This window comes from Thalassophryne amazonica, chromosome 8, assembly GCF_902500255.1.
Source record: "Thalassophryne amazonica chromosome 8, fThaAma1.1, whole genome shotgun sequence".
Lineage (NCBI taxonomy): Eukaryota > Metazoa > Chordata > Actinopteri > Batrachoidiformes > Batrachoididae > Thalassophryne > Thalassophryne amazonica.
Genome location: NC_047110.1, coordinates 84,732,377 through 84,760,214, shown reverse-complemented (window position 1 = coordinate 84,760,214; position 27,838 = coordinate 84,732,377). Strand labels below are relative to the sequence as shown.

The following is a 27,838-nucleotide window of genomic DNA, read 5'->3' as shown; positions in this document are numbered from 1 at the left end:
TTCCTCTTTGCTGAAGAGACATTAAACCTAAACGCTCATTTCAGGTAGTTCATAGGGATGAGTTGCTGCCATGTGTCTGTAGCCCAGGAAGCCCGGGCTGGAACAGCACGGGTCCTGGTGACCGAACTCAGTGGATCAGGATTAATTAACCCATCTCCTGCTTCCAAACCCTGTGAAGAATCTGAACCAGCAGTGGAGCCTTACCTCTCTCCAGAAACGCTGGTGGGTTGGTTAAAACCATGTAAAATAGGATTACTATCAATCAAATAGGGCAACTTATGGCTGAGCATCCCCCGCTGAAAGTGATGCTAGATGTTACCATTTATTTATTTATGTATTTATTTATTGTGTGCTTCCTCACAATGGGGTCTTGAGCCCACTCACTAAGTTTGGTGTTGATACATCAGAGCATTGCTGAGAGGTGATCTCACTTCCTATTTGGTGGCTTTGTCTATGAATTCAGTTGGCTGTCAAAAATGAGTACTTTGAAAAACCAAACAGCCATATAAATAGAATTGTCAGGCTTGGCCATAAGATCAACTGTGGCAATTTTTATAGAGACTGGATAAAATCTGTGACATGTGAAATTATTTTTGGATTTTACAAAACTCCAGTATGACAGAAAATATGGTGGAAATTGATGCCATGTTAGTGCAATGAACTTGGCTTGCTCCCAGGAATGCAGTGGTACCTAATTTCTGAAAATTGGGCATACAGTTCAAAAGTTACATGTGTTAACACATTTGACCTAACTTGATTTCTGTCCTTTTCAGAAGTCACTATGTGGAACTCAGGACCTCGCTCAGGTGACCTCATTGGAGATCTGCGTAGACACACGAGAAACCACACTGAGCAGGACTGGTGAGACACACATCTGTTTAACTTATATCTCAGCATTACAAACCCTACTATACTGGCGCTAGATTTCTGCATAGCTTATTCCTTAACACATGGAATGTTTGATTGGTTTGCATCTGTTGTTTCCTTCAGTGCACTTTAATCATTTTTGCCCACACAGTGTGTAAACACTGTTAGATAAAAATAAAGCAACAAACAGACAGGCATGTCCCGCTCCAAAAGAGTGATTTCATGTCTATCATGTTACTAATCTAGAATGGCAATAAACACAGCATATTCTAATATGTTTTGATGAAGTAACACTCGCTCCATATATGATTTCTTTTTTCATTCCATATCAAAATCTGTCTGTTTAATAATTTGCTGTCACTTTGCCTCAGTAAATCTCACTTATTTGAATTTTGAATCTTTTTTTTTTTCCTTTTTGTCTGAGGCCAAAATATGGCCATTGGGTATTGCGCAGACTTTACGTCTGTCCACCTGTCCGTCTGTTTGCCTGTCTGTGCTCAACATAACTCCAATTCCATTACTGCCAGGGTCTTCACATTCACAGGGAGCATTCTTGGGACACAAACCTTGACAAGTTCAAAGATGGGTAACCTTGACCTATTCGAAGGGGTCAAAAGGTCACATTCTTTCTACACACTCTTTCATTGATTACATGCTCATACGGCCGAGAGTATTTTAGCATTGCATTATATTTGTAATTGGGCCTACATGAATCACCTTCATTAGAATGATTGTACTTTACATGTATCCCCCAAATCCTTGGCACTCCCTCATAATGGCTATGTTGGCCTCATAAGTGTGAATTTTACTAATTAAAAACAGTAACATTGAAATTCTGTGTAGTCACCAGTGAGAGATAGATGGAAATGGTGCTGTGATGCAAACGAGTACCTGGACTAGGTGTTATTAGTGCCAGATAAACTGCAAGATGACAGAGCTGATAATTGTTCAGGAAAAACTCCATTACGTTCACCTTTGTCTTCAGAACATCCTGGATTGCGTAACGAGTGCGGGCATGATGGAGCATTGTCTGTGCATGAGTGAGTCATGATGTGCCCGCCGCTCTAGGCTACCTTCCTTTCAGCAAATGGAGGATGAAATCCTGATGAGTCGCTTATAAAAGAGATCCAGATCAGTTTAAGTCAAAATGAGAAACACAATCACCCCATTGTGACATGAAACAGAGAGACATGGCCTTCTTTATCTGATCATCTTGTAGGTGCCTACTTGCCAAAGCTGGAGCAGCTCAAAATGAACAACAGCATTATAACGTCAGTAAGGTAAGTGTAATGATACACATCTGTCTTAGTTAGTTAGTTTATTGTTCCCAAAGGGAAATTCTGTTTCACAGCACTCTACATTCACCTTCATAATTTACATCCCATAGTACAAGAACATTACATAGCAGACAGTACACAGGAGTACAAAACAACAACAGGCTTCGGTCAAGCAACCCCACAACTTATGTTCCTTATTCTTCACAATTGTATTCAGAGTTAAGCACACATACAAGGTGTAACTCTTATAGTAGACAAGCACAAGCAGTTGCAAATACTGAAACAAGTCGTGCTTTCACCAAAACTGCACTTGCTACCATGACACATTTCACCTGTCACAAATTAATTACTGTGACTTTCAAAATAAAAAGACCAATTTTTCCATAAATTTAAGTTTACACAGAACAGTGATTGAACAAAGGGATTTCTGTCATGCTTCTCAATGGCTATATGCACACAAGAGACATGAAAAATCGTTAAAAGCCAATGCACTGGATCAGGTCATAGGTCAGAAGGATCTGCAGTTGATAGAAATTTTTTGTTTATTCTGCAGGTGCTCTGTGATAGTGTAAGCCACCACAAACCTGAATAGAACATTTATCTCTGGAAGGTGTACATTGCTGCTTGTAAATCACACACCAGTGGTCTGGCTTTTCTCATAGGTTCATTTTACAAAAAAGGTCATGAAGGATGTTGTGACATGTTTGCTTTTCATATTCTGGAAAAAGACATGGAATACGCTCTGTGTGATTGCAATCAGATCAATTTGCAGTCACAGCTGTGTTGCCAATACTGAGTAAAAGTAAAGCAACTAGAAAGCTGAGCAATCTATGAATGTTGAATTGAGATTCACAACATTACTGGATTGTACTGATAGGTTTCAAGAAAATCGGTGCACGTTGAGACTAGCAAGACAAGGTGGAGATGTGTTCGGGAGAGAAGGAGAATGAAAGTCAGTCTGAGAAAAATGGAGTACATGGGTGTGAATGAGAGGGAGCCCTGTGATGTTGCAAGGAGTGGAGGTGGTCAAGGCAGACAAGTTTAAATATTTTTGATCAAATATTCACACTAACAGTGAGAGAGAGGTGAAGAAGAGTGATGGCAGGGTGGATTGAGATGAAGTCAGATGATCTGCTGTGAAAGAAAGAAGAAGCATTAGACAGAAATTTAGATGTGTCATCTAACTGAAGAAAGAAAGATGCAAAATCCATACTTGGATCCTGATCAACACGAAGATTTTAATGTGGTCTTGATAAGCTTGATTACACCACCAAGTTCATGAAAGTCAAACGGTTACTTGAGAGAGCTTTGAGAAATAAAGAATTACAAATATTAATAAACTGAGCTGTCTACTCCACCCTGACACTGGGCTCAGCAGGACATCCGTTGCCTCTGGTACACTGGTCTTGAAGTGGAGTGGGTCCTGGGTGAGGCGTGAGGATGTGGAAACTTGGGTAAGAGAGGAGAAGCCTCTATTTTAAGTGAAAAAGAGATCATTTGAACTTTAACTATAATGTACAGTGCTGCGCAGTTCCCGTCCCTGCCTCCTAATCATGCTCATTTGTTTCCTCAGAGACCTTGGAACCACCCTATCCCACCTGCAGGTGCTGTCAATGCTTCACTGCTGCCTGCAAGATCTCACTGGCATTTCTAAATTATCATCTCTCAAGGTAAACTTCTTATGTTCCAGGTCTTGGTAGATGTTAGAGTAGTTCAACTGAGTAAATCATTATTAGAATAAGAATAAGAAAGAACTTTATTAATCACGAAGGAAATTGTTTTGCCAGTGCCAAAACAGTAAACATTGCTTTTTTTTTTTACAGTCAGAATAATGAGTATACAACATGTTTATGCAAAATGACTGAAAGACACTTGCACAAGATGTTTGACAGTATTGCACATAGCTCTGAGTAACTGAAAACTCTGACCGTTATGTACAGTATTCATCCTGCAGAAGGGGGGAGGAGTTATACAGTCTGATTGCCACAGGTAGGAAGGACCTCCTTTTGCGCTCTGTGGTGCACCACGGTGGCCTCACTCTTTGGCTGAAGGTGCTCTGACAGGATGTCAGTGTGACATGCAGGAGGTGGGAGGTGTTGTCCAGGATGGTGAGCAGTTTTCTCAACATCCTCCTCTCTGACACCTCCACTACAGACTCCAGCTCCAACCCAGGACAGAGCCAGCCCTCCTGATGAGCTTGTTGAGTTTGTTCATGTCAGCTGCCTCCAGCCTGCTGTGGCAGCTCACTACAGCGTAGCAGATGATGCTGGAGACTACTTAGTGATAAAACATCTGCAACATGTTTCTGCAGACATTGAAAGATCTTAGCCGTACAGTCGGCTCTGCGCTTTCTTATACACAGCATCTGTGTTTATAGTCCAGTTTGTTGTCTATGTGGACACCCATGTACTTGTAGTAATCCATAATGTCCACCTCAGTTCCATTAATGGTAACTGGGTTCAGATGGGTTAAAAAGGCAGAAAAGAACCAGCCAGACTATTTTGTGGCTTCTTGTATGCAGATTTCTAAAGTTCCATCTTAATTTGCTTCTTAAAGTCACTTTAGAGGAAATTTTGAGTTGTTGTGTCATCTGGTCCTATGACCCGATCCCAGATGAGCGTTTGAAGATGTACATACGAGTATACATGTAAGGTGCATCCGGAAAGTATTCACAGCGCTTCACTGTTTCCACATTTTGTTTTGTTTTTTTCAGGTTTTTGCAGATTTATTAAAAATTAAAAAACTAAGAAATCACATGTATACTTACATACATATAATTTGTTAGTTTTTAATTTTTAATACATTTGCAAACACTAAAAAAAATTAATCTTGTCTTTATGGGGTGTTGTGAGTAGAAATTTGAGGGGAAAAAATTAATTCACTCCATTTTGGAATAAGGCTGTAACATAAGAAAATGCAGAAAAACCGTAGCGCTGTGAATACTTTCCGGATGCACTGTATGAGACATCTGGTGGCTCCATTACTCTCCACTTGTCACTTGCCACCATGGATCTGTCCCAGAGACAGGAATTGTTTTTGGAATTCCTACTTTTCATGGAAACGGTGTGTCTGCTTGGGTGTTCTGTTTGTTAATAATAAATTTTTGATCAGGATATGTCATTCAATGCACATATTAAACAAATATGTAGGACTGCTTTTTTGCATTTGCACAATATCTCTAAAATTAGAAAGGTCTTGTCTCAGAGTGATGCTGACAAACTAATTCATGCATTTATTTCCTCTAGGCTGGACTATTCTAATTCATTATTATCAGGTTGTCCTAAAAGTTCCCTGAAAAGCCTTCAGTTAATTCAAAATGCTGCAGCTAGAGTGCTGACAGGGACTAGAAGGAGAGAGCATATCTCACCCATATTGGCCTCTCTTCATTGGCTTCCTGTTAATTCTAGAATAGAATTTAAAATTATTCTTCTTACTTATAAGGTTTTGAATAATCAGGTCCCATCTTATCTTAGGGACCTCATAGTACCATATCACCTCAATAGAGCACTTCGCTCTCAGACTGCAGGCTTACTTGTAGTTCCTAGGGTTTGTAAGAGTAGGATGGGAGGTAGAGCCTTCAGCTTTCAGGTTCCTGTCCTCTGGAACCAGCTCCCAATTCGGATCAGGGAGACAGACACCCTCTCTGCTTTTAAGATTAGGCTTAAAACTTTCCTTTTTGCTAAAGCTTATAGTTAGGGCTGGATCAGGTGACCCTGAACCATCCCTTAGTTATGCTGCTATAGACTTAGACTGCTGGGGGGTTCCCATGATGCACTGAGTGTTTCTTTCTCTTTTTGCTCTGTATGCACCACTCTGCATTTAATCATTAGTGATTGATCTCTGTGCCCCTCCACAGCATGTCTTTTTCCTGGTTCTCTCCCTCAGCCCCAACCAGTCCCAGCAGAAGACTGCCCCTCCCTGAGCCTGGTTCTGCTGGAGGTTTCTTCCTGTTAGAAGGGAGTTTTTCCTTCCCACTGTCGCCAAGTGCTTGCTCACAGGAGGTTGTTTTGACTGTTGGGGTTTTTCCGTAATTATTGTATGGCTTTGCCTTACAATATAAAGCGCCTTGGGGCAACTGTTTGTTGTGATTTGGCGCTATATAAATAAAATTGATTTGATTTGATTTAATGCATTATTTTCTGTCTGATAATCTTTGTGACTTTGATCCCCGTCTCTGTCTTTCTGACATGTTTACACTGTCTCTGTTTCAGGAGTTGTACATGGCCTATAACAGTGTATCTGACCTGAGCCAGGTTGGCATGCTGGAGAACCTGCAGTTGTTAGATCTGGAAGGGAATGAGGTGGATGACCTAGTCCAGGTTCAGTATTTGGGGTTGTGTGGCAAACTTCAAAAACTCACCTTGGAGGGAAATCCAGTGTGTGTGCGACCAAACCCAGCTGCTACACAGGTAGGATAATATACTGTTATAAACATTTGGACAAGCCAGAACAGATTAACATGAAATGGAAGTAATGACATTTTTTTTATACTTTCATTCAGTTAAAATGCATTTACCCATTCCTTCCTTTTTTTGCATTTATTGATTCACGAACCAATAGATTAATGTATATTTCGTGCTGATGAATCACGACTTGCCGTGCGACCAGGTTGGATATTGGAGGTCTGATACATTTGTTTGCCCTGGGAGAGCAAAATCAATGCAGAAAACTATTTTAGTATTTCATGCAGTTCCTCATGTATAGTCAGTAATGTATTCTAGACAGTGACCTTTGACGTGACATTGATTTTAGGGCTATGACCTTGACATGACTTGTCTTGCGAAAGAACAGTCTACTGAGTTTATCCATAAAATTTGGCTGAAATCACTTTTTGTGTTGTAAAGATATCACTGCGGACAGACAGACAGACAGCCAGACAGGCATAGCCACGCCAGTAGCCTCTTTCTGCATTGCACTGACTCTAATTTGATGTGATTTATATCAATCTACTGAAAGCAAAATATTGTGATCTTCATAGAACCAGCAGGGGTCAGTAAATGTCCACATTCAAAATGTATGTTTTTGAATTTAAACATTTTTGCCTTATTTACTTAAAGTTTGAATTTGGAAAATGTGTGCAGGTACCATAGCTCCTGCTATGGCTATATTATGATGCACGTCACCATACCATCATATAGAATATGACAAAGAACCAGCAAGTGGTTGCTGAGATGTTGGCTAAATAGTATTCATAAACTTGTTAGCGATCCATCTGTCCAAATTTTTGATATATCGGACATTAGGACAAAGATCAGTACCACTATTATATCAACTATGATGTTGGTCATAGACTGCAGGCTTACTTGTAGTTCCTAGGGTTTGTAAGAGTAGAATGGGAGGCAGAGCCTTCAGCTTTCAGGCTCCTCTCCTGTGGAACCAGCTCCCAATTCAGATCAGGGAGACAGACACCCTCTCTACTTTTAAGATTAGGCTTAAAACTTTCCTTTTTGCTAAAGCTTATAGTTAGGGCTGGATCAGGTGACCCTGAACCATCCCTTAGTTATGCTGCTATAGACGTAGACTGCTGGGGGGTTCCCATGATGCACTGTTTCTTTCTCTTTTTGCTCTGTATGCACCACTATGCATTTAATCATTAGTGATCGATCTCTGCTCCCCTCCACAGCATGTCTTTTTCCTGGTTCTCTCCCTCAGCCCCAACCAGTCCCAGCAGAAGACTGCCCCTCCCTGAGCCTGGTTCTGCTGGAGGTTTCTTCCTGTTAAAAGGGAGTTTTTCCTTCCCACTGTAGCCAAGTGCTTGCTCACAGGGGGTCGTTTTGACCGTTGGGGTTTTACATAATTATTGTATGGCCTTGCCTTACAATATAAAGCGCCTTGGGGCAACTGTTTGTTGTGATTTGGCGCTATATAAAAAAATTGATTGATTGATTGGTTGGTGAAAGACACAAACACAATTCAAGTTTTATCTTTTTTCAGTTTGGCTGTAAATAAGCGTTTGACATCTCATGTTTTTACTTGGGGTTCCGTATGGATCTGCATGTTGATTTTACATGGGACTCCTTTCCTGACACAACTATGCATTATGTAAAGAATGGAGTAGGGGTGGTCTTGAAGTAGGAACCATCTGCTCTTGAAACAACTGTACCAAAGACTTGGCCACAATAGTTTGGATGTTTGTTGGTGTTGCTGTTTTTTTTTTTGTTGTTATTAATTTTTAGTAACAGTCCCACACATAAAGGAACTATTGGAGTGGAGCTAGATATGCTGGGCAGGAGCTGCGTTTTCCATTTCCATTGAGTCCAGACACAGTATGCAGAGAGTTTTTGGGCCACTGCAAATGTATTTATTTATACCAACCAGCAGAGCATTAATTAGGAAACTGGGGCAATGAGAAGAGATGCTGAGCTGAATATGCATTAGGCCAGTGCTTTGTAGTGACTGAGGGGTTCTTGGTTTTGCTCTCTTCCTAAACTATCGCTCTTGTTTTTTTCTTTCCATCAAATGTGCACACATCCGCTCACTTCCTCTCAATCAGCCCTCCATCTCCTCTTCTTTTCTCTTTTATTTCCTCCTGGCCAGTCCTTCACGTTCTCTCAGTGTCATTCAGTCCATGTGTGTGTGGTTTGGTAAAGGCAGGAGTGGCGAAGTTTAATTTGATGGCAAAGTAGCACAGTGATTTAGGCTACTGGACTCTCTCGCTCTCTCTCTCTCTCTCGCTGTGTGTGCGCGCGCGTTCAGCTGTGCATCGTGATAAAAGCCCAGACCTCAGTACAAAGTGCCCATTATGGACTTTAGTAGTATTGGCTATTAACCTGCGTAGCTGCATGTCTTTTGTCTCTTGTTGAGAACGTCCACAGTTTCATTTGATGTTTATCAGGTATATTACAGGTTTTTATTTTGACCAGATCCAAGTTAAAAACAGTGGCACAAAGGCTGTTTTATATCTAATATACTCATGAGCTGTTCTTTCAAAATCTTGATGTATCCATTTGTGTTCCGCCTTAGACCTTCTACTCAAATTTTCCACAGTAAAATATGGAACACGTCAAGGTTCTGTACTTGGCCCCTTGTTATTTTCTTTTTGTGTAGTGCTTCTTGGTTAGATCATCCATAGTTATGGAGTAACATTTCATTTCACCAGGATTTTCTTTCACCAAAACATCAAATCTAGGCTTGCATCCCTGATGTACATTCTGGCAAATTGTATCTGAACTTTCAGGTGTTATTTTTAAGAAAATGCTCCTCTATACCTCTTCATCATGAAGCTATATAACTGGGGATGCAAAATGCAAAACATGCACTATGCACAATTTCTCCAATCACAGGCAGAGAAACATATAACTTCTTTTGGGTTATATGGGTGTCTTGGTTGGCTTTCCTCACTCTTCTCCTTCTTGCACAGTCACTCAGCTTTTGAGAACTGTCTACTCCATAGGCGATCGGATGAAAAATCCTTCTTTACATTCCGTTCCAGTAAAATTGGTCTAAATAATCTTTACGGAAAAATTTTGTTAAAAATATACAAAAGTACATTTCATAGAGTTCAACTCAGAAAGTCTGCACAGCAGCGAGATATAAATGCGAGAAAAAAAAATTTTTTCACTGAGATGTGGAACCCTATGTGATCCGTCTGAACCAATCACTGCTCAGCTTTCACATCCTAGCAGCATGTAAACAACATGGTGAGTGCCAGCTTGCTGGCTAGAGAAGCAGAAATTAAATGCTTTTTCCACCATGAATCTGTAAATATTGACAAATCCAAAGAGAGGGTGGTCAGATGAGACCAGAATAGAGCTTTTTGGAATCAACTCCACTTACCATGTTTAGAGGATGAGAACAACCCCAAGAAAACCAACTGTGAAGCATGGGGGTGGAAACATCATACTCTGGGATTGCTCTTCTGCAAAGGGGACAAGACGACTGCACCATATTGAAGGGAGGATGGATGGGGTCATGTATTGTGAGATTTTGACAAACAACCCCCTTGCCTCAGTAAGAGCATTGAAGATGGGTCATGGCTGGGTCTTCCAGCATGACAGTGACCCCAAACACACAGCCAGGGCAACTAAGGAGGGGCTCCGTAAGAAGCATTTCAAGGTCCTGGAGTGGCCTGGCCAGTCTCCAGACCTGAACTCAATAGAAAATCTTTGGAGGGAGCTGAAACTCCAAACCTGAAAGATTTGAAGAAGATCTGTATGGAGGAGTGAACCAAAATCCCTGCTGCAGTGTGTGCAAACCTGATGAAAAACTACAGGAAACGTTTGACCTCTGCAATTGCAAACAAAGGCTACTATACCAAATATTAACATTGATTTTCACAGGTGCTGAAGTACTTATTTGCAGCAGTAGCATACAAATAAATTATTAATTAATTATTAATTATTATTGATTTCCGGATTTTTTTTTTTTTTTTTTTTAGATTATGTCTCTCACAGTGGACATGCACCTAAGATGAAAATTTCAGACCCCTAAGTGGGAGAACTTGCAAAATCGCAGGGTGTTCAAATACTTATTTTCCTCACTGTAAATAAAGTCCAAGACATATTCAGTGACTTGGAAATGTTCATGTATCCATCCCCTGACTTGTCTGAAGAAAATTGGCAATAGAACTGATTATTTACAGGTGTTATACCAAACCGTTCCATTACTTATGCAAACCATCATCAGCTTTTATATTTTTAATTAATATATATCAAGTTGAAGAGATTTGCTTTCAGTTTGAGTTTGAGGAATGTATATATATATATATATATATATATATATATATATATATATATATATACACTCAACAAAAATATAAACGCAACACTTTTGGTTTTGCTCCCATTTTGTATGAGATGAACTCAAAGATCTAAAACTTTTTCCACATACACAATATCACCATTTCCCTCAAATACTGTTCACAAACCAGTCTAAATCTGTGATAGTGAGCACTTCTCCTTTGCTGAGATAATCCATCCCACCTCACAGGTGTGCCATACCAAGATGCTGATTAGACACCATGATTAGTGCACAGGTGTGCCTTAGACTGCCCACAATAAAAGGCCACTCTGAAAGGTGCAGTTTTATCACACAGCACAATGCCACAGATGTCACAAGATTTGAGAGAGCGTGCAATTGGCATGCTGACAGCAGGAATGTCAACCAGAGCTGTTGCTCGTGTATTGAATGTTCATGTCTCTACCATAAGCCGTCTCCAAAGGCGTTTCAGAGAATTTGGCAGTACATCCAACCAGCCTCACAACCGCAGACCACGTGTAACCACACCAGCCCAGGACCTCCACATCCAGCATGTTCACCTCCAAGATCGTCTGAGACCAGCCACTTGGACAGCTGCTGGAACAGTCGGTTTGCATAACCAAAGAATTTCTGCACAAACTGTCAGAAACCGTCTCAGGGAAGCTCAGCTGCATGCTCGTCGTCCTCATCGGGGTCTCGACCTGACTCCAGTTCGTCGTTGTAACCGACCTGAGTGGGCAAATGCTCACATTCGCTGGCGTTTGGCACGTTGGAGAGGTGTTCTCTTCACGGATGATGCGAAGGAGATGTGTTGCACTGCATGAGGCAAATGGTGGTCACACCAGATACTGACTGGTATCCCCCCCAATAAAACAAAACTGCACCTTTCAGAGTGGCCTTTTATTGTGGGCAGTCTAAGGCACACCTGTGCACTAATCATGGTGTCTAATCAGCATCTTGGTATGGCACACCTGTGAGGTGGGATGGATTATCTCAGCAAAGGAGAAGTGCTCACTATCACAGATTTAGACTGGTTTGTGAACAATATTTGAGGGAAATGGTGATATTGTGTATGTGGAAAAAGTTTTAGATCTTTGAGTTCATCTCATACAAAATGGGAGCAAAACCAAAAGTGTTGCATTTATATTTTTGTTGAGTATACATATATATATAGGTATTTTTTTGACTTTTTGTATTTGAAATGTCAGAAACATATTAAAATATGTGAAATACCAAGTGTTTCAATACTAGGGCACTGTATCTTGTAATGCCCAGTGCCTGTTTTATCCTGCAGTTTTTCATATTTCATTCACTCTGTCTCCCCTTTCTCGTTTTTCTGTGCTTCCTCTTTCTCTCTCCATGCTCAGACTGCATACTACAGTTATCGGCATGCAGTGAGGGAGTTGATCCCTCAGCTGTGTTACTTAGACAGCGTGCGGGTGGAGGACAGCAGGCTGAGCTGTGCCATGGGAGAAGACTGGGCTATTCTCCTAAACTCCATCAGAGACTGCAACTCTTCCCCTGCTCTTGTTGAAGACGGTGTGTGTGTTTTGAGTCAGATGATATGGAACACTCAAGCACAACTGTATATTTAATAGGCCAGTTATTTATTTTTGTCTTGCTAGAAGGCACAGTAGATGGTGAATGTACTTCCACCAGGCCCAGCTCTGCCAGACACCCTGCATCCAGCCTGTCCTGTGTCTGGTCCTCCAGACCCACATCAGCAACCAGGTCTGGAATTCTCTCTCCTCCTGCATCCAGACCTGGTTCTTCCGACTCAGATCTAGCCGTAGTGGAAGCAGAGACCAGCATCCTGACACATGGTTAGATGCTACAGAAGCTCTTCTCCACACTAATGTATATACAATGAGATTTTGGTGTCTGTAACAAACACTAGATTATCCATATCTGTTGTGACAACGCTACCCACTCATGTAACCCATTTACCTCTCCAAATTGTTTGCTCCGACAGATTCTTTTAATGTTAAACTTCAATCTTGACTCAACAGTGCCATCAAATGGCCTTTATTACATCAGAAGTCAACTTAATGCCCTGAAATTTTTCTGCCTTGTGTTTTTTAAGGAGCTGGAAATATAGTGTTTTGTGGAAACCCTGTGAAGGCTATTCGAGCAAAACGAAAGAAATTGATGGTATGGAGCTTGTGTGTTCATTATGCAACAAAATAAACAGATTTACCATATTGCAGAATGTTAATTGTGGACTGAGTGGAACAGCAAATGTCTTTTGATCCAGTGACTTTAGCCTCTTCTCAAACCTCCTTTTCTCATTCTTACTAATTTTCTACAGACAGCACCTGCTGAATCTGTCTTTACCCACCATAACCTCCCTGTCCATGTAGCAGAAAACACATATGACCACGATGAACTTGATGGGAGGGACCAAAGTGATGTGTTTGCTGAGCTTAGAGCTTGGAGGGAGCAACAGCACCACAGGTAATGTTAGCTTCCTCAAATCTTAATTCTTAATAATATTTTCTCTAATATACACTGGTATTGTGAAGCTAGTATAGATTGTCAGGTGTCCTAAAAAGAGAAATTCATGTTTGCAGCCAAAAAAGCCGCACATACACTGAGTCATCTGTCACAGAAGGCCTGAATGTTGCTGATCATTAAGGAATTAAAAAAAAAAAAGTTTAGATAAGTTTTTTGTGCAAAAAACAAACATGAAACACACCATGCATAAATAAATGTTGCTTATTACCTCTATGTTGCTTTGACAAACCATGATAAGTCATGCAACAGAACTGGATTGTGTTCTATTTGGACATTGTTCATTGCAGTACGGCCTGCATTCATAAACTGACAGGATCGGGTCCTAATCAGAGAAGGACTTTCTTGCCACCTAATCCTGTCAGAACGTAGAAGTAAAGCAGAGTAGGTACTGATGACTACTTGACTGGAAGACGGCTTGGGAACATCATAGGCTGATGTTTCTCTATGTAGGAATGGAGTCAGGAAGGCCATCCAGCATACAGCTTGTACCATATCCTAATGCAGGTCTGTACCAAATCCATGGGCAGCTGAAAGACAAAAAAAAGAAGAAAAAAGAAAGAAAATAAACAAAGAAAACCCAGTGAATGTCTTCATGGTCATGATTTTAGACAATTTGTGTGTGTTGCTGAATCCCTGAACAAGAACAACAATAATAATAAGTATCTCTTTTAACCCCATCTTGGGTTATCAGAGGCAAAACACAGCATATATCAAATCAAGCATCAAATAACACATGAACCAAGTGAAAAGAAGCAGTGGGTCAGGTCACCCCTCTGAATTTGGTCTGCTTGAGGTTTCTTCCTCAAAAAACACCAGAGGGGGTTTTCCTTACCACTGTCACCTATGGTTTGGTTGAAAATAAGTATGAAACAGGGTTCTTGATGTACTTTTAAAGTATTTTTTTCTGTGAAAAGCTTGAACATATTATAAATCTTTAAAACCCCACCATTCACACCCACATAATGTGCTGATCAAAGAGCTGCAGCTGTGTGTCAGTCTGTAATCCCAGATTTTCTTGTGCTACTTGAAACATTATACACTGCTTTCTTGAATTGGCTGATCTTCTTTACAGTATTCTTAAAATGATCGTGGTAATCAAATGGCAACCTCAACATAAGCATAATCGTCCACAGCTTGTAATTATCAATGTGTCCTTACTCTGAAAATATTACAGTCTTTCTTTTACTGGATTTTATGGTGAGTCTCCAACATGCAGAGTAATTTTCAGCTGCTTTTACGCTTTGTGGAGCTCTGTTTCTGATTCTGCCACTGTACAAAATAACAAATAAGCTCAACAACACTTGGATATCATTGTTATTCATTTGTTAGTTTCTGTTTAATGAAAGCGCTAAAATCATTTCAAAAGAACAAACTGCAATAGAGTTAACTACTGTCAGTTAGATTTGAAATTTCTGCCTGTATTTTTTTAGGCGTATCCAGGCCACTGAGACAGACATACCACAAGTGCTGACTATTCAGCATAGTGAAGAAGGTGATAGGGAAGGTGAAGATGAAGACAGTTTTATGAGTGATAGCAGTGATGAAGAAGAAGAAGAGCACATAGACATTAAAGATACTATGTCATCAGATTCCTCTTTCCTGTCTCTGTCTCCAGGTCAGTATCAACATATTTGATCTTCCTTTATTAAAAAATAATGAATGTGATGCAAACAATCAGCCTGAAAATCTTTTTCCCAAATGATACACCAACAGTAAGCATCTAAGAGAAAACTTATACGAGGGCTGTCAATAAAGTAACGGTCCTTTTTATTTTTTTCAAAAACTATATGGATTTCATTCATATGTTTTTACGTCAGACATGCTTGAACCCTCGTGCGCATGCGTGAGTTTTTCCACGCCTGTCGGTGACGTCATTCGCCTGTGAGCACTCCTTGTGGGAGGAGTCGTCCAGCCCCTCGTCGGAATTCCTTTGTCTGAGAAGTTGCTGAGAGACTGGCGCGTTGTTTGATCAAAATTTTTTCTAAACCTGTGAGACACATCGAAGTGGACACGGTTCGAAAAATTAAGCTGGTTTTCAGTGAAAATTTTAACAGCTGATGAGAGATTTTGAGGTGATTCTGTCGCTTTAAGGACTTTTCACGGTGCGAGACGTCGCGCTGCGCTCTCAGGCAGCGTCATCAGCCTGTTCAAGCTGAAAACCTCCACATTTCAGGCTCTATTGATCCAGGACGTCGTGAGAGAACAGAGAAGTTTCAGAAGAAGTCGGTTTCAGCATTTTATCCGGATATTCCACTGTTAAAGGAGATTTTTTTAATGAAAGACGTGCGGACGGATCCGCGCGTCGGGACGCAGCCGACGCGGTGCGGCGGCACAGGAAAAACACCTCCGTGTTGATAACCATTTGTAAAATCCAGGCGGCTTTTGATGGCTTTCAGTGGAGTGAGTATATGAGAAATTGTTTAACAGGCAGGACATGTTCCAACTTGTCCTTAAGGCTTTCAACAGAGGTGTTTTTCCTGTGGTGGAGCGTCGCGGCGGCTGCGTCCCGACGCGCGGACCCGTCCGCACGTCTTTCATTAAAAAAATCTCCTTTAACAGTGGAATATCCGGATAAAATGCTGAAACCGACTTCTTCTGAAACTTCTCTGTTCTCTCACGACGTCCTGGATCAATAGAGCCTGAAATGTGGAGGTTTTCAGCTTGAACAGGCTGATGACGCTGCCTGAGAGCGCTGAGCGACGTCTCGCACCGTGAAAAGTCCTTAAAGCGACAGAATCACCTCAAAATCTGTTAAAATTTTCACTGAAAACCAGCTTAATTTTTCGAACCGTGTCCACTTCGATGTGTCTCACAGGTTTAGAAAAAATTTTGATCAAACAACGCGCCAGTCTCTCAGCAACTTCTCAGACAAAGGAATTCCGACGAGGGGCTGGACGACTCCTCCCACAAGGAGTGCTCACAGGCGAATGACGTCACCGACAGGCGTGGAAAAACTCACGCATGCGCACGAGGGTTCAAGCATGTCTGACGTAAAAACATATGAATGAAATCCATATAGTTTTTGAAAAAAATAAAAAGGACCGTAACTTTAATGACAGCCCTCGTATTAAATTGATCATTTTCAGACATGCTTCACAGATGCAGGTCCCTGATGTGTTTCAACTGTCTCTGTCTTCAGACACACCAAAGACACCATCTCCCCCTCTGAGCGCTACGGCACCTACTGCTAATCGGAGGCCACCAGGGGTCCGTGCACGTAGGCTCCTACTTAGCCAGGTCAATGCTGAGCCCTTACTGCATTCCAGCACCTCAGGGTGCTCGTTCAGAGCTGCTGCAACCAGAGCCGACACAGGCCTGACCATCCAGGGGAACCCAGGAGAGATGAGCGCCAGTGAACCACTGCTGCCCCTGCTCACACTCACACCTCTTCCACCAGGAAAAACTACCTCAAGAGGAGGCCTTATGGAGTCACGGTACAGCGATACACATCTTACAGCTGTTTTATACTACACAGTTACATGTAAGATTTAAAACTGCACAACATGAGTACTAACTAGAGTAAACCAGAGGGCAAACAAATCTAAGACAAAAGAAGACAAATTAAAAGCTCACTTCATTCTGTATGTCCATATGTGCTTCTGCGGAAATTACACTATATCTCAGGAACCACCAGAAATTGTTTTCGAAATACAAGTTTCTATCTAATAGAACACTGACAGAAAGTTTAGTGTTACCGTGGTAACAGCAAAACATACATAGTCAACTGCTGCTGGTGTCTCAGTATCTGAGGGTAGAGGACAACTCTTGCTGTTAAATTCATTTGACCCTGACTTTTTATTTTTGTCTAATGCCTGCTTTGAACTTTGACCCCCGTGAAAAGGCTCCTAGCCACAAAGTGTCTGTTTTGGCCTTTGATCAGATGCCCTCTCATAAAAGTCAGCAATATTATTCCACTGAAGACATAACACAATTTAAAGGACCATAGTTGAATAACTTTTTTTGAATTTAAGATGATGTTAATTAGTGTGGTATGTTGGAAATAATATACCGACAATATCAAGAAAATGAATCCAGTTCAGAAATCTGCTTGGATGGGTTTTACAGCACTTTAGAAAGTATTGGCCTGATTCTATTATATTTTTGTTGAAAGAATTGATTGTGGTTGAAATGTTGTTTGAATTCTGGTTAATTACCTAAGTTATGCATGGTGAAGCTAAAGAGAGATCCCTTTCTTTCAGTGCAAAGACGGATTTATCCGGTGTACAGTCTCACATCAAACACCAGATGATGTCGAGACTTGCCAAACAGATATTGAACTGATTACTTGTCGTCGTCATACAGCCGGAGCAGCTCTGCAGAAACATCACCAACACCACATACTCCAGTCCTGCAGAGGGAGCTCACAGCCAGCCCGACACTGGATCGTGCTGATGATTAGACCATCGTCTGTGGTTCTGAGTTCTAGCAATACAGCTGAAAAGCAGAAACAAAAAAAACTTTTACTATGAAGTGATACCATGGAGCCCCCCCAAAGTGGTTTACTGTATTCTGGATGTGTTCCTTACCTCATTTACAGTCTGCAGTGTGTTCTGCCTGCATTTCCTATTGGAACAGTTCAGTAAGATGTTTGTTTTTGTTTAAAAAAAAAAGATATGTTTATTATCTAGATATCTAGAACACAGGTGAGTGTCTTAGAAAGATGTTGGGTCACGATGAACCAGAACAGCTTCTGTCTTCCTTAGCATTGATTGTACAAGTCTACTGGATCCATGGATCAAAATTCTTCCAAAACATTCCCTTTTTTTTTTTTTTTTTTTTTTTTTTTTTTTTTTTTTTTTTTTTTTTTTTTTTTTGAATGATGGTGGTGAAAACTGATATCTGATATATCAGTCCAAAATCTCCCAGAGGTTTTTGGTTGGGTTAAGATCTAGTGACTGTATTTTATACTTGCCACACATGTATTGGGTTTTAGTTGCTTAATTTCATCTAAAAGTGGTTGAACCAGATTACAATCTGCTCAAAATGTAATCACTTTTTTCCAGATTCCAAGAAATATTTCTCAGCAGTTTTAGTGTTTTTAGTGGAACGCATTCTGCATAACTGATTTACAGTATTGTGTGCACAGGCTAACACATAGACTTGTCATATCACACCAACACTCGATGAGCTAACAGGACAACTTGATATGTCTAGATAATCCCTGTTTAATATGACTGAATTTCTGTTTGACTGTTCTGAATTAAAACTAAAGGTAAATGTAATATTTAACACAACACATGCACTTCTCAGGTGGAAATACTAAAATGTTATGATGCCATGTTTTATAAAATAAGTTGAAGCAGTTCCGTAAATTGGGCAAAGTACTTAAATCTTCTTGTCACAGTTAAATAGTCAGTTTTCAGGTTAAATATCATCATCCATGTTCATTTGAATGTGTAGAAACCCCTGCTTTAAGCAAAATTTAGGCCTGATACAGCTACATTTTGATTTTAATGATGTGGAGTTGGGTGATATAGTGGCTTACTTAGCACTGTTACCTCACAGCAAGAATGTTGTGGAATTTCTTCCCACTTGGACCTTTCTGTGTAGAGTTTGCATGTTCTCCCCATGCTTTCATGTGTTTCTTCCAAGTCCTCCAGCTTCCTCCTACTTCCAATGACATGCAGGTTAAGTGACTTGGTGGTTTTAAATTAACCATAGGTGCGAGTCTGAGTGTGAATTAGTTAATCTGCCTGTATGTGGCCCTGCAGTAGACTGGCATTTTTCCAGGGTGTACATTGCCTCTCACTCTATGACTGTTGGGATGGGCTGCAGCCCCTCTGTGATCCTTGATTGGAGTAAGCAGGTATAAAAAATGAATAATGTAGAGTAAGTATGGCCCATTTGGGCTATCAACATGGCGGCCTCCCATGTAGGCAGTCTGCTCCCATGTAAAGAAACAACTCATTCTAAGCTGATGAAAACACATAAATTCATTTTTGGAGGTGATTAAGCATTATATATTGCTTAAATAGATCCATGTCATTTGACTGCTGGTTTGTATGTCACGTCACCTGATATGGATCATTTGTACCATTTGTTATTTTGTTCCATTTACTGTGCAGTTTTGGTTTGTCAGATCCCGCTTTTTAGATACACGGCACACGCTCACCCTCCGATGAGTGTGTTTGTGTAAAAACCAGCTCTCCGTCTCTGGGGTCCGACCTTCGTGTCTCCATGGGTATTACCCGACAGGGCTGCACAAAGGTTGTTCAAGCTGGTGGTGAGGAGATTCTTCTAGTTGCTCACTGCCTCCATCCGGACGTCCACCCCGCTGAAGCTGATCTCGCACCCCGGTCGAATAGCCTTCTCAGGAACCAGGATACGAACCAACCACGCCCGTTAACGGCAGCTCTCCTCTTACTCCTCAGGGCTCTTGGAATGTTGCTAGATTTTAAATTTAGTGACTCGTACAGCGAGTCCCCAGGATGTGTTATTTTCATTAAAAACCAGACTAACCTTTTAGAGCACTTTTGATGTTGTACACCCAATAAACTTAACTTTCACACCTTAAGAAGCATCAATAATCCAATGTCCGAGCCGAACACTTTAACTGCATGCTTGGAATTTTATTGCAGGTTTTGCAAGTGCCGATAACATAATCAACATAGGTTATATGGTGATCATTTCACAACAGTAATTCAAATATAATTAGAATAATGATTGGAAGAGACTTTTTTTTTTTTTCAATAATTCTGACTGATCTTACTTTGACTGGGACTGGATTGATTTCTCAACAAATTTTCCTAGGAGTGAGGGAGGAAGGCTTTCGAGGTTAAGGTCCCCAGCTCGATGAACTTGATTTCCTCTTCATCAGCTATTAGTCGTTAGCTGACCACGATCCTTGTGTGATATTGTAATCCTTCAGGAAGTTAATCCACATAAGAATTTATTCCATCTTCAATCAACCAAAAGTTGATCTAATCCATTCTGGTATGCTGTGATATTCCTTGAGAGAGAAATCGTTGAACATTCCCCACTCAGACTTAAGGCCAGTGGTTATCCTCCATCGTTCTGCTACTCCGTGACTGGACGGCCTGAGTGGGAGTTGAAATCTCTCTCAAATGATCTTTTATGGCTCCAATCCTCTCACTCCACGATTCCAATTGATGCTCACAAGATGGTCAAGTCTTGTGATCTCCTCGTAGCAGGGGAGTAGTGCCAACAGCACCTCTCCCTGGAAGAATAACCCCGTTTTCTGGTGTTTCAACAAGTTATATATGTTCTTGACTCCAGTCGTCCTCAGATGATCTTGGTTACCATGGGGACACTGTTGACTCAAAACCTCCTCCCTTCTCCTGCTTTACTGGAAATCTCCGCAGCCCCTACCAGTAACTTATTTCTCGAGTTCCTCTTTTCTGTTAACACTTCAGCTTTTCCGAGAATTCACTCTTTTAAATCATTTCTTCAAAATCACATCAATCATATTCAATCATTTCATTACAACTCTTTCACATAAAAACAATTCATATGATCATATACAAACATTCTCATTCTTTATTATTCATTTCATTTTTTACCAACATCTTAATCATTTGATCAGTTGTTTAACATCAGCTTTTCTTGCCCCACTTGCGACATCTTCTTCACTTCCTCTTTTTCTCTGACTCTGCACTCTTTATGAAAAACAACTTATAATCATTCATTTCACTTATTCGTAAAATACATTTTCTGATCAACTCTTAATTTTAACACAATACTTCATTTGATCATACTTGTCATGTTAGAATCATTCTTAGACATATTCCTGTTGTGTGGGCCGCTGAAGAGGAGGTACTGCTGGCCCACCACCACCAGAGGGCGCCCTGCCTGGAGTGCGGGCTCCAGGCACCAGAGGGCGCTGCCGCCTCACGAGAGCAGCCAGGGTGACAGCTGTCACCCATCACTGGACACAGCTGTTCCACTCAGCACGGAGGTATTTCAGCAGGACGGCGTCTCCACCTCAGTGCCGAGATATCGCCTTGAGATAGAGGTAACCTTCTCTGCAGCATATTCTGTGTTATCTGATAATACTTGTTAAACCTTTCAGGACAGCTGACTACCGAAAGCCGATCGCTTGGATAAGTACTCACCTTCCTGCTTTATTGTGACGAGAGGTGGAGGCGGCTTCTCCCCTCTCCGTGTTACTGGGTGCAGCCGCATCCACACCTGTGTGTTTGTTGCTCTCTCTTGCCAGCAGTACCGGATCCGACAAGCGGAGGCAGTGGCCACCTGGGAATTCGGGACTTGGCGGTTCCAGTACTTCCAGGGTTCGGTGGCAGAGGAGATCTGGGTGGTTCCGGTTCGACTTGGACGGACGTCTCCTACCTTCGAGCCTGCCCACACGACACCAGCAGAATTCGGCTTAACCCCAAATTGTTGATTATTGTATTGGTTGTGCTCGTTTCACAACAGTAAAACTTGTTATTTACCTTCTCCATTGTCCGTTCATTTGCGCCCCCTGTTGTGGGTCCGTGTTCCTACACTTTCACAACAGGATATCTCGGCCAGCGTCATGGATCCCGAGGGGCGTCAACCGGCTGTTGAACGGCCAATGGAAGAACAGGACGCGCAGGCGTCCGCGGGAGGGGTAATCGGTGAGTTGCAGCGGATCCTCACCGCTTTCACGACTCGGTTGGATTTCATGACCGAGCAGAACGTCCTCCTGAACCGCAGGGTGGAGGCTCTCGCCGCGCAGGTGGAAGCGCGCCCCCCGGGCGCCGCTGCGGCTCTCCCTCCCGTAGATCCTGTGCATAACGTTGACGTTCCACTGGTTGTTCAACGACCTCTCCCTCCTTCCCCGGAAGCATACATAAGCCCTCCAGATCCGTACGGAGGCTGTGTGGAGACGTGCGCAGATTTTCTGATGCAGTGTTCGCTCGTCTTCGCACAGCGTCCCGTTATGTACGCGACCGATGCTAGTAAAGTAGCTTATGTCATAAACCTGCTTCGCAGTGAGGCATGCGCTTGGGCTACAGCGCTCTGGGAGCAGAATTCACGGCTCCTTCTGACATACGATGGGTTTGTGAGGGGGCTCAGAACCGTGTTCGATCACCCTAATAGAGGAGAAACCGCTTCAACAGTGCTACTATCAATGAGACAGGGGCGCCGGAGCGCAGCTGTTTATGCAGTCGACTTCCGCATCGCGGCTGCGAGATCCGGCTGGAATAACGCTGCCCTCCGCGCCGCCTTTGTAAACGGACTGTCTTTGGTTCTCAAGGAGCACCTGGTGGCTAAGGACGAACCGCGGGATTTAGACGGGCTTATCGATCTTGTCATACGGTTGGACAACCGGTTAGAAGAACGTCGGCGGGAACGAGACGAAGGGCGTGGCCGGGCACGCGCCGTCCCTCTCCCTTCCGGTTCCGACCGCGCTCCGCCTTCCCCACGCTCCACGGCCCCTGCGCTCCGTGGGGCCACAGCTCCCCCTACTGACGAAGCTATGGACACGAGTAGGGCAACATTTAGGGCACCAGCTGCACAGAGGAGATGGGCCCATGGAGCTTGTTTTGTTTGTGGTGCACTAGAGCACCATGTGAGAGACTGCCCCGAGCGGTTACAACACCAACGCCCGCCCCTAGAGACTGGGCTAGGGGTGGGCCGAGACGTTCACGTGGGACACACCCACATTGCTACACGACTCCCAGTCATGATCCTGTATGAGGATTTAACCCTGAAGGCCCCAGCACTGGTGGACACGGGCTCTGAGGGGAATCTGTTGGACTGCAGATGGGCCAGGGAGATAGGGCTCCCTCTGGTGGCACTTACCTCGCCTGTGCAGGTTCGAGCACTAGATGGCTCCCTGCTCCCTCCGATCACACATAAGACACCACCTGTAACGCTGGTGGTGTCAGGAAACCACCGGGAGGTGATCGAGTTTTTTGTGACTCAGGCCACTTCCCGTGTGGTTTTAGGCTTTCCCTGGATGTTGAAGCACAATCCCCGGATTGATTGGCCGTCCGGGGTAGTGGTTCAGTGGAGCGAGACCTGCCATCGGGTGTGTCTAGGTTCCTCGGTTCCTCCCGGCTCCCAAGCTAAGGAGGAGGTCAGAGTCCCGCCCAATCTGGGGACGGTGCCGGTGGAGTACCACGACCTTGTCGACGTGTTCAGTAAGGATCTGGCGCTCACACTCCCCCCCCACCGTCCGTACGATTGTGCCATCGATTTGGTTCCAGGCAGTGGGTTCCCGTCCAGTAGACTGTACAACCTCTCACGGCCTGAGCGCGAATCAATGGAGACCTACATCCGGGACTCGTTAGCTGCCGGGTTGATCCGAAATTCCACCTCCCCGATGGGCGCAGGTTTCTTCCATGCATCGATTATAGGGGGCTGAACGAAATCACGGTTCGCAACCGATACCCGTTACCCCTGTTGGATTCGGTGTTCACGCCCCTGCATGGAGCCAAGATTTTTACCAAGCTTGATCTTAGAACGCGTATCATCTGGTTCGGATCCGGAAGGGAGACGAGTGGAAGACGGCATTCAACACCCCCTTAGGTCACTTTGAGTACCTGGTCATGCCGTTCGGCCTCACAAACGCCCCCGCGACATTCCAAGCCTTGGTTAACGACGTATTGCGGGACTTCCTGCACCGGTTCGTCTTCGTATATCTAGACGATATACTCATCTTTTCTCCGGATCCTGAGACTCATGTCCGGCATGTACGTCAGGTCCTGCAGCGGTTGTTAGAGAACCGGCTGTTTGTGAAGGGCGAGAAGTGTGAGTTCCACCGCACTTCTTTGTCCTTCCTGGGGTTCATCATCTCCTCCAACTCCGTCGCTCCTGATCCGGCCAAGGTTGCGGCGGTGAGAGACTGGCCCCAACCAACAAGCCGTAGGAAGTTGCAACAGTTCCTAGGCTTTGCTAATTTCTACAGGAGGTTCATTAAGGGCTACAGTCAGGTAGTTAGCCCCCTGACAGCCCTGACCTCACCAAAAGTTCCCTTCACCTGGTCGGATCGGTGCGATGCCGCGTTTAAGGAGTTGAAACGGCGCTTCTCGTCTGCACCTGTTCTGGTGCAGCCCGATCCTAGTCGCCAGTTAGTGGTTGAAGTGGACACCTCGGACTCAGGGATAGGAGCCGTGCTGTCCCAGAGCGGGAAGACCGATAAGGTCCTTCACCCGTGTGCCTATTTTTCCCGCAGGTTGACCCCAGCCGAACGGAACTATGACGTCGGCAATCGAGAGCTCCTTGCGGTGAAAGAGGCTCTTGAGGAGTGGAGACATCTGTTGGAGGGAACGTCCGTGCCATTCACGGTTTTCACTGACCACCGGAACCTGGAGTATATCAGGACCGCCAAGCGACTGAACCCCAGGCAAGCCCGCTGGTCACTGTTCTTCGGCCGTTTTGACTTCCGGATCACCTACCGTCCCGGGACCAAAAACCAAAGATCGGATGCCTTGTCCCGGGTACACGAAGATGAGGTCAAAACGGAGCCGTCAGATCCCCCGGAACCCATCATCCCGGAGTCCGCTATCGTGGCCGCCCTCACCTGGGACGTGGAGAAAACCGTCCGGGAGGCCCTGACACGAGACCCGGACCCCGGAACCGGACCGAAGAACAAACTCTACGTCCCACCAGAAGCCAGGGCTGCAGTTCTGGACTTCTGTCACGGTTCTAAGCTCTCCTGTCACCCTGGGGTGCGAAGAACCGTGGCAGTCGTCTGGCAGCGCTTCTGGTGGGCGTCCCTGGAGGCCGACATCCGGGGTTACATCCAGGCCTGTACCACCTGTGCCAGGGGCAAGGCGGATCACCGTAAGACACCGGGATTGCTACAGCCGCTGCCTGTGCCTCATCGCCCCTGGTCCCACATCGGCCTGGATTTTGTCACGGGTCTCCCGCCGTCCCAGGGAAACACCGTCGTCCTCACGATAGTGGACCGATTCTCCAAGGCGGCCCACTTCGTGGCACTCCCGAAGCTCCCAACGGCCCAGGAGACAGCGGACCTCCTAGTCCACCACGTCGTCCGTCTGCATGGGATACCATCAGACATCCTCTCCGATCGCGGTCCCCAGTTCTCCTCGCATGTTTGGAGGAGCTTTTGCCGGGAACTGGGGGCCACGGTCAGTCTCTCGTCCGGGTACCACCCCCAGACCAACGGACAAGCAGAACGGGCAAACCAGGAGATGGAGCAAACCTTGCGCTGTGTGACAGCCGCGCACCCGACGGCCTGGAGTACCCACCTGGCCTGGATCGAGTACGCCCACAACAGTCAAGTGTCGTCAGCCACCGGCCTCTCCCCTTTTGAGGTGTGTTTGGGGTATCAGCCCCCCTTGTTTCCGGTGGTTGAGGGAGAGGTCGGTGTGCCCTCGGTCCAGGCCCACCTACGGAACTGCCGTCGGGTGTGGCGTGCCGCCCATTCTGCTTTGTTGAAGGCCCGGACGAGGGCGAAGAAACATGCAGACCGGCGGCGGGCCCCGGCCCCCACGTATCGTCCTGGGCAGGAAGTGTGGTTGTCCACCAAGGACATTCCTCTGCAAGTGGACTCCCCAAAACTCCAGGAACGATACATCGGACCCTTCAAGATCCTTAAAGTCATCAATCCCGCCGCTGAGGCTCCAGCTCCCGGCCTCACTGCGGATCCATCCAGTATTTCATGTTTCCCAGATAAAACCCCATCACACCTCACCCCTCTGCACCCCGGGTCCGGCACCACCTCCTGCCCGGATCATCGACGGGGAACCGGCTTGGACTTTGCGCCGGCTCCTCGACGTCCGTCGAATGGGCCGGGGTTTTCAGTACCTGGTGGACTGGGAGGGGTACGGCCCCGAAGAACGCTCCTGGGTGAAGAGGGGCTTCATCCTGGACCCGGCCCTCCTGGCCGACTTCTACCGTCGCCATCCGGACAAGCCCGGTCGTGCGCCAGGAGGCGCCCGTTGAGGGGGGGGTCCTGTTGTGTGGGCCGCTGAAGAGGAGGTACTGCTGGCCCACCACCACCAGAGGGCGCCCTGCCTGGAGTGTGGGCTCCAGGCACCAGAGGGCGCTGCCGCCTCACGAGAGCAGCCAGGGTGACAGCTGTCACCCATCACTGGACACAGCTGTTCCACTCAGCACGGAGGTATATCAGCAGGACGGCGTCTCCACCTCAGTGCCGAGATATCGCCTTGAGATAGAGGTAACCTTCTCTGCAGCATATTCTGTGTTATCTGATAATACTTGTTAAACCTTTCAGGACAGCTGACTACCGAAAGCCGATCGCTTGGATAAGTACTCACCTTCCTGCTTTATTGTGACGAGAGGTGGAGGCGGCTTCTCCCCTCTCCGTGTTACTGGGTGCAGCCGCATCCACACCTGTGTGTTTGTTGCTCTCTCTTGCCAGCAGTACCGGATCCGACGAGCGGAGGCAGTGGCCACCTGGGAATTCGGGACTTGGCGGTTCCAGTACTTCCAGGGTTCGGTGGCAGAGGAGATCTGGGTGGTTCCGGTTCGACTTGGACGGACGTCTCCTACCTTTGAGCCTGCCCACACGACACCAGCAGAATTCGGCTTAACCCCAAATTGTTGATTATTGTATTGGTTGTGCTCGTTTCACAACAGTAAAACTTGTTATTTACCTTCTCCATTGTCCGTTCATTTGTGCCCCCTGTTGTGGGTCCGTGTTCCTACACTTTCACAACAATTCCCTCGTCTTCACCACCGAGTTCATTCTGTGGGCCTCCCCATTTGCAATGGAAAAGTCCGGCATGACCTCACTTACTCCTGGAAGGTACCAAAAACTGTGCAGTTTAATCCAACAGCATGTATATTAATTCCATGGCATGTATTATATTCCAAGATGAAAACAAGCTGAAAGCAAGCTTAAAGTCATCTTTCCTGACACCCCCTCCATGACTTGAAGCTCCGCCGATCTCTCTATACCTCCATAAAAACATCCTCGTCGTCGTCGACAGGGTGAAGGGTGAGCACTTCTTTTCATCCACCACTGGAGACAGAACAGGAGGAGCTGGAGTTGAACGACACTCATCCAGCACCACATACTCCTCTCTGCCCACCTGTAGATTGCCGTCGCCGTCAGAAGGCTGCTCTTCCAGTAGTGGTGATTGTGATGGTAATCCCAACGGAGGCGGATTTGCCTCATATTCCTGAGATGATAATCCGTCAGGGAATGATGGTGCGCATGGTGAAGTGGGGGTGACGGGTGTATAACACGATGTAACTGGTGTAGATGGCCGCGGTGATGTATCCTTCGTTCGAGGTGAAGCTTCAGCGAGAATATCCTCAGGCTCAGGCTGTTGAAGGTGTTCATCCAGGAACACATGCGTGAGGGCCTCCAAACACCAGTTCATTTCCTCGGTTTGCACCCCAACCTCCGCAGTGTGCTGTGGAGGTGAACGTGGAGCTGGTGGTAATGAAGGACCAATAGCCACGATCCGGCCATCGGCAAGATGAGCTGTGGAGAATCTTATTCCCGTAGGATACATCCACATTTTGGTAAACACGGGGCAATACATGTATCCCTCTGGAGACACTATAGTGTCAGCTCGTATTTGATCAATCAAGAGAAT

The 27,838-nt window shown here is 44.7% G+C and overlaps 1 protein-coding gene across 1 annotated transcript; it reads left to right on the top strand.

Moving 5' to 3' along the window:
- Window positions 1-48: 48 nt before the first annotated feature.
- Window positions 49-17,750, top strand: lrrc56 (leucine rich repeat containing 56). Its single transcript, XM_034176860.1, has 12 exons — window positions 49-222; window positions 774-861; window positions 2,087-2,147; window positions 3,718-3,814; window positions 6,356-6,553; window positions 12,209-12,380; window positions 12,467-12,664; window positions 12,925-12,992; window positions 13,150-13,295; window positions 14,786-14,970; window positions 16,495-16,789; window positions 17,555-17,750. Exons 1-12 carry the CDS (start codon window positions 58-60, stop codon window positions 17,634-17,636), a joined length of 1,755 nt encoding a protein of 584 aa, XP_034032751.1. The 5' UTR covers window positions 49-57; the 3' UTR covers window positions 17,637-17,750.
- The last annotated feature ends 10,088 nt before the right edge of the window (window positions 17,751-27,838 follow it).

Coding starts and splice junctions, on each gene's coding strand:
- lrrc56 (XM_034176860.1), top strand. CDS start 58: ATGAGTTGCTGCCATGTGTCTGTAGCCCAGGAAGCCCGGGCTGGAACA. Junction 6,554..12,208: donor CAAACCCAGCTGCTACACAG/GTAGGATAATAT, acceptor CTCCATGCTCAG/ACTGCATACTACAGTTATCG. Junction 12,665..12,924: donor GACCAGCATCCTGACACATG/GTTAGATGCTAC, acceptor GTGTTTTTTAAG/GAGCTGGAAATATAGTGTTT.